General features: G+C 48.1%; 1 protein-coding gene across 1 annotated transcript in view; it reads left to right on the top strand.

Annotated features, from left to right (window-relative positions):
- The window catches only part of LOC107107577 (cadherin-13-like), a gene marked incomplete at both ends in the record, with an annotated part of 64,348 nt that extends 57,700 nt beyond the window's left edge, over positions 1-6,648 (top strand). The window contains 2 exons of the mRNA XM_015407885.1: positions 4,400-4,582; positions 6,395-6,648. Coding sequence (XP_015263371.1) covers positions 4,400-4,582; positions 6,395-6,648 — 437 coding nt within the window. The remainder of the gene's footprint in view (positions 1-4,399; positions 4,583-6,394) is intronic.
- Between the last annotated feature and the right edge of the window lie 625 nt (positions 6,649-7,273).

The raw sequence follows: 7,273 nt of genomic DNA, 5'->3' as shown, positions 1-7,273 counted from the left end.
CCCCGCCCCCTTACCTCACCCGGGGGAACTGCGATCCCCCGCGATCCCCCCCGAAATGACCTCTGGATGGAACAGCTGTGAGACACAGCTTCACCTGTGCATTTTTATGTACTGTTCACTGCCGAACTTCTGCAACTCGGTTGGGTAAGCAGACGTTGATGTGGCTTGCTGGACTCGTCGGGAAGCCATCAATGGACCGAGATGGATTTCTAAACCTCACAGGCTCTGTTTCCCATCTGCAGTGCAGGGATTATAACATGTGCGTTTTACAGGAGAGTCATAAAGGCTGGTATGGCGAGAGTTCACATGGCATAGTGCAGGGTCCCCAAACTTTGTTAGATTCCTGACTCAGTGTGGTGGGTGCAGTCACAAAATGGCTGCCACGAAATGGCTGCCACAGAAGGCAGAGGCAGCCACCAAATGTCTGCCGCAGGTTACCTTCAGTCACACAGTGAAGACTCTTTCGCTGTGGTGGCAGCTGCTGCCAAAGCGACACTTTCAAAACTCTTCACCGCCCATCAAATCTCCAGCAGCCAATCAAAAGCCTTGCTGGGTGAAAGCCCTAGCTGGCCTCCCCGGGTTTCTAAAAAAAACACTTGGTGGGCTCCAGGAAAGGTTTCGACAGGTGCTATGACACTCACAGGCACCACACTGCGGGACTGTGGCAGAGTGGATACTGTGTTGAATATAGGCTGGAGAGAGTTGGATTCAAACGCCAGCCCAGCAACAGGAGTTTACTAGGGCTGCGATCATACATACAATTAGACCCAACACAGGCGCGAATGCCAGGTGGATTTAAAGGGAGCGATCAGAGAACAACATCTGGGAAGTGTCCCATGGCCGTTGGTAAGCTGCAGAGCCCCCGGCTCCCTGGTCCAAAACAGTCCAGTGGCACCTTTAAGACCAAGTCTTATTCAGGTACAAGCTCTCCCTCCTCTGCAAGGACAGATCTGCACCCCCCCCAATAGCTAGCAATCCAAAAGAGTCCAGTGGCGCCTGAGCGGTGGGTGTTGCCTTCTGACACACTTCCGGTGATGTCAGGGGGTGTGGCACAGGCAAATGAGTTATGCTAATGAGTTATGCTAATGAGCTCCTGCGCCTCTTTGTCTAATAAATGACCCCTGGCTGTGGCTTGAGGACACTTTTTACACACAGTGCTCAATAAGCCTTCTGAACACTTGAAAGTTTGGACATGTGAATCCACATGACTGGGATCCAAGTGAATCAAATTACTTGAATCCAACTCATGTGGATTCACACCCTTAGTTCTGAAGTTTCTCGCCTCTGCCTGAGGCCAGTCACTTGCAATGAGATGAACACATCTTCCGTGGAGGTGAACCTTACCAGAGGAGGCGTCTCAGCAGGCACAAATTAGCTATATATATGCTGACCCAGTTTAAACTGGTTGGGGAGCTGGCCCAAGATGCTCTGTTCCTCAAAGCTGATTTTGCAAAGGAGGCTGTCAGCAATAGCTTAAATACACATCTGGGCTCCTCTCTTTTGTTCTGAATTGATTGTGGGGCTTTGGGGATGAGTTGCTATTAAGAAATGAACAGAATCAATTAAGGCACAATCTAATCACGTCTAACGGTCGCTGGAGGTTTCAGCACCAGCATGACTTGTTGCTGTCTATCCAGGATCTGCCATTTTCCCTCTTGACATCAGAGTGTGTGGCTTGCACGTGTGCCAGATAGATATAAGAAGGCAAGGCACAAACATTTGGGGTTAAATGACAGGCCTCCACTTTAGTCAAACTTGTAACATTTGCAGTAGGAACTTGATTGACCAGGCGCACTGAATGATGGACATCCAGTCTACTTTCAGTGCACTTTAGCAATCATTTGCAAATGGACTTTGCCATTTCGTGCAGTAAAATCCAGTTGCAAAGTGCTTTGGAAGTGGATTGAAAGTGCGTTATTAAGTTTGTGGGGAAGCAAATGATGGACTTCCAGTCTACTTTCAATGCACTTTAGCAATCATTTGCAAGCAGAGGGCAATTCTGCATCTAGCATTCACTCCACATTTTCTCAACTGGGAGGGAAAAGTGCAGCTCCAAACCACATTCAAATACCTCGGGGCAACGCTGTACTGACTGCAAAGTCACCCCTGAATAGCCATAAAACGGCCATAAATCTATACAGAAGGTACCATAAAATCCGATGATAAAAGAAAGCAAAAGCGGCGCGGAGGCTACCATAAAATCCGATGATCAAAGGCAGTTAAAGCAGGATGCAATGCAGAGGGGAATTTCTGTTCCCATGTGGGTTTTGTAAAACAATGGAGGGAAAAGCCAATGCAGAATCAGCTAGACTTTGCCATGTCACACAGTAAAATTCAGTTGCCAAGTGCATTGGAAGAGGATTGAAAGTGCACTATTAAGTCTGTGTGAAGGCAGCCTAAGCTCCTCATACATAGAAGGAGTGATATAATCTGTTTGAGAAACGTGGCGGTGAGAGAGCCAGTGTGGTGTAGTGCTTAAGAGTGTCAGACTAGTATCTGGGAGACCCAGGTTCGAATTTGCACTTGTGCTATGGAAGCTCGCTGGGTGACCTTGAGCCAATCACACTCTCTCAGCCCAAGCTACCTCACAGGGTTGTTGTGATGATAAAATGGAGGAGAGACAGGAGATGGATGCGAGCTGCTCTGGGTCCCCATTGGGGAGAAAGATGGGTCATAAATGAATTAAATAAAAAAGTAGATGTGATGAGGACCAATGCTCCCTCTGAGCTGTGGCGTCCTGTGAGCAAAAATTCTATGTTGTTAGCTACGGACATTGAGGTTGTGAGCGAGTGATTTGGCTGCTGCATCAGTTAGTTTGCTCTGGAGCCATTCTTCCTGAGCTAAGACAAAAATGTGTGAGCTGGAGGCTAGGAAGCTGTGAGCTGGCTCACACTAACTCAGCTTAGAGGGAACACTGGTGAGGACCTCCGTGATCCAAGGCCCTTTCGAAATATTTTGTTGCCCCATTCTGTCCTACCACATCAATCAACCAGTAGAGTTACCACTTTCCCGGTGATGATGGGCATTCTCCAGCTTTGGTGTTCCAGTGTGCACTGTGAGCGATGCTCTGGATGTGGCAGAGCTAACTTTCTTTCTTATGGTGGGGAAAACTTTTAGTGTACAGAAAGATGACCCTCCTGGAGTCCTGGTGTGCTGGTGGAGTATACCATGGCGCATAAATAGGCAAAGTGGCGACACAGCAAACCAATGGTGCTTAAGCCAATGGCAGCAGGTAGCAGAGGAAGTGCAATTGAGCCGTTTCCAGAAAGAACGTCGCCCTCGGCTCGGTGCCAATTTGCAGTCTTGTTGTGTCGGCCGCTGCCTGTCCGTATAACATATAAACGGGCATGGCACAGGGCCACCCCGGCCCCGTGCTTGCGGCTGTGAGGCTGATTTGAGCCACACGGTAAGTCCTTCCGAGCTAGCCAATAAACAATTACAGTGTTACCAACCACAAAATGTGTCATTTTGAGAGCCAGTTTGGTGTAGTGATTAAGTGCGTGGACTCTAACCTGGGAGAACAGGGTTTGATTCCCCACTCCTCCACTTGCACCTGCTGGTTGACCTTGGGCAAGCCATAGTTCTGATAAGAGCTGTCCTTGAAAAAGAGCAGTTTCTGTCAGAGCTGTCTCAGCCCCACCTACCTCACAGGGTGTCTCTTGTGGGGAGGGGAAGGGAAAGGAGTTTGTAAGCCACTTTGAGACTCCCTTGGATAGTGAAGGGCAGGGTATAAATCCAGTCTCCTCCTCCTCCTCCTCATGCTGTTCTGGGGAATATTTGCAATGGAAAGAACACTTACAAGCAAACTCAGTAGCTTGGAGATTAAGCCAGGGGGATGATCTTCAGTTATTTCATTCCATGGCGTACTGTCCACAGAAGATAGAGAGGAGAACGACATATTATGCTTCAAGCGGGGGGGGGGGGGGGGGGGAGAGAGAGAGAGCTCGAATTAGCACAAATCACCTTAAAGTATCCTGTTCTGAAGTGTTATACATTCCCAAAGCATCTCCCTGTGTAGCTGTAGTTCACGACACCTTTTGTTGTTATACGTGGAACCGTTTTTTATTAATGGAGGCTAACAAAGGATTTCTTTTTTAAAATTATTCCTTACTGGAGAATTTTCAAAGCCTCTTTCAATCATTTTTTCCTCCCATTTATCTACGATCTTTCAAGAACAGGGGCGGCAAAATGGTAATCCACTTCCTTAGACGTCATGCTCTTGCAAATGCATTATTTATGGCCTGTAAAATGTTCAGTTCGTTACCGGATTACGTTTGTTTGTTTTTCTTTCCTTTGTTGCGGTAAATAATTGATGGCGACTTAAACAAATCTGTTGCGGTGGTGGCGGTCATTTGTTCGGCGCGAGTAACGCTCCTTTGCCTTCTCTGTTCATTTTGAGTTCCAAGCCACGGTGAAGGAAGGCACGACGGGCGTGATAGTGAATTTGACAGTCGAAGACCGGGATGACCCCGCGACGGGCGCCTGGAGAGCCGTTTACACCATCATCAACGGGAACCCGGGCCAGAGTTTCGAAATCCATACAAATCCCAAGAACAATGAAGGCATGTTGTCTGTTGTCAAGGTGAGGAGCATTTTTCAGTCTCTCTCGAGCCTCCGGGAATGTGATATCTTATATTGTCCCTTATATTGAGAGCCAGTTTGGTGTAGTGGTTAAGTACGCGGACTCTAATTTGGGAGAACCGGGTTTGATTCCCCACTCCTCCACTTGCACCTGGCTGGATGACCTTGGGCAAGTCATAGTTCTGTCAGAGCTGTTCTTGAAAAATAACAGTTTCTGTCAGAGCTCTCTCAGCCCCACCTACCTCACAGGGTGTCTGTGGTGGGGAGGGGAAGGGAAAGGAGTTTGTAAGCCGCTCTGAGACTTCTTTGGGTAATGAAGGGCAGGGTATAAATCCAATCGATGATGATGATGATGATGATGATGAACGGTCATGTCCAAGATCTCCTCCTGCTCCCTTGCGTGTTTATATTTGCTTGGAGTCTTCTCCACCGGCTTCTAAAGATTTGTGCAGTGCTTGCCAAACTGACTGTGAAATGCCCGACAACAGTGTCTGCTTCCTTCCGAGGGGAGGTCACGATTTGTTCTGAGTTATGTAGGAACCGTAGACTGTGTGTTTTTTGGCAGCCTCCCTACCCATCTGTAGCCAACTGTGAGCACTTTGACTGCAGCTTCGTTTGTAAAGGGGAAAATGGCATAAGAGAAAACTCAAGCGATTGGCTATGGGCCACTTTGGTGGAGTGGTTAGGAGTGCGGACTCTAATCTGGGAGAACCGGGTTTGATTCCCCACTCCTCTGCATGCAGCTGCTGGTGTGACCTTGGGTCAGTTACAGGTTCTTTCAGAGCTGTTCTCTCACGAGCAGTTCTCAAAAGGGCTCTCTCGGCCCCACTTACCTCATAGGGTGTCTGTTGTGGGGAAGGAGATTTTAATCTGCTCTGATATTCCTCCTCCTCCTCCTCCTCCTAACATAAGAACGTAAGAGAAGCCAATGTTGGATCAGGCCAATGTCCCAACCAGTCCAACACTCTGTCATACAGTTGCCAGAAATACCAGGTGCCATCAGGAGGTCCAGCTGTGGGGCCAGGAATTAGGAGCCCTCCCACTATTGACCCACCCCCCAGCACCAAAAATAGAGATCATCACTTTCCCCGGAGTCCCTATCTATACCTTGTGGCTAATAGCCACCGATGGACCTCTGCACCATATTTATTAGATTTATACCCCGCCCTCCCCAGCAGGCTCAGAGTGGCTACAACAAAGGCAATTGCCATAACAACCATTAAAACAACATAAAAACAATAATTAAACAGTAAAAACAATCATTAAATAAAGTGCGGTGCTCTTGATGTTAAATTTTTTCTCAATCCAAGATGAGTTCCATTCATCAACCTAACCTGGCAGCATGCATTCTTTGGTTAACTAGGCGTCTGCCCAGGGCCGGCTCACCTCCAGATCTAATCCACCGTTGAAGATGAAAACTCGGTGGTGGTACATATGCTTATCTAATTCCCTCTTGAAGCCGTCCATCTTGGATTAAGAAAAATCTAACATCCAGAGAACACCACACTTTACTTAATGATTGTTTTATACTGTTTAATGATTGTTTTAATGTTGTTTTAACTGTTGTTATAGCAATTGCCTCTGTTGTAGCCACCCTGTGATTGTAAGCTGTTCTGAGACTCCAAGTGAAGGGTGGGGTATAAATCCAATTTCCTCCTCCTCCTCCTCCTCCTCCTCCTCCTTCTTCATGACAAACAATGTCCCAAGTGCCCATCCCTATTTTTAGGAAGTACTCAGTACCACCCTTAGTTTGAATGAACTTTAATTTGCAATCTGATAAATGGGGACAATCCTGTATTCTGCTGTCTTGCAGCCTTTGGATTGCGAGATTTCGGCTTTCCACACGCTCCTGATCAAAGTAGAAAACGAAGACCCCTTGGTTCCAGATATCGCGTACGGCACCAGCTCCACGGCCACTGTTCAGATCACCGTTCTGGACGTCAACGAAGGCCCCATTTTCCACCCAAACCCAATGACTGTCACCAAACAAGAGAACATCCCGATAGGCAGTGTTGTGTTCACCGTCAATGCCACGGATCCGGATAAATTGCAGCATCAGACAATAAGGTGAGTGAGATCGTCTTTCCTCTGGGTAGACTATCAAGGGGGGTTCTTATCGATCTTATAAATATTATCCCTTTTAAATGTTTAGGTATGAAAAGGTTTCAAAGATATAGATCAGGGGTCCTCAACATCGTACCCATGGGTGCCAGGAAACCTGCTGACACCTTTCCTGGCGCCCACCAGGTATTTTTAGAAAGTGGGCAGGGCCAGATGGGGTCTTCACCCAGCAGGGCTTCTGATTGGCTATTGGAGATTTGATTGGCTCTGTAGATTTTTAGAAATCCACTGCAGCACAAGGATCGTCCCTGTGTGCCTGAAGGTAAGCTCTGGCAGCCATTTTGTGGCTGGCTCCGCTTCCTGCTTCAGCCACTGTGTGGCAGCCATTTTGTGGCTGCACTCACCACACATTGGCCCCGGTCACACGGGCCGGATATCGCGGGGGGAAGCGTGGCTGTTTGCCCCGGGGCAAAATAACGCGCGGCTGCGCGATCAGACATCTGTGGAGGTTCCGTGGAGGTCCCATGGGTAGGGGGGAGGTGCCGATCACAGGACAATCCTGCGGCGTGGCAAAGAAGCCGCACGGTGCGGCAAACGGGTTTGTTTTTTTTTTGTACACCAAAGTATACGC

This window comes from Gekko japonicus, unplaced genomic scaffold, assembly GCF_001447785.1.
Source record: "Gekko japonicus isolate JY-2015 unplaced genomic scaffold, Gekko_japonicus_V1.1 scaffold4372, whole genome shotgun sequence".
Taxonomy (NCBI): Eukaryota; Metazoa; Chordata; class Lepidosauria; order Squamata; family Gekkonidae; genus Gekko; species Gekko japonicus.
Note: the sequence above shows the minus strand (reverse complement) of the source record. Positions and strands in the feature narration are given on the sequence as shown.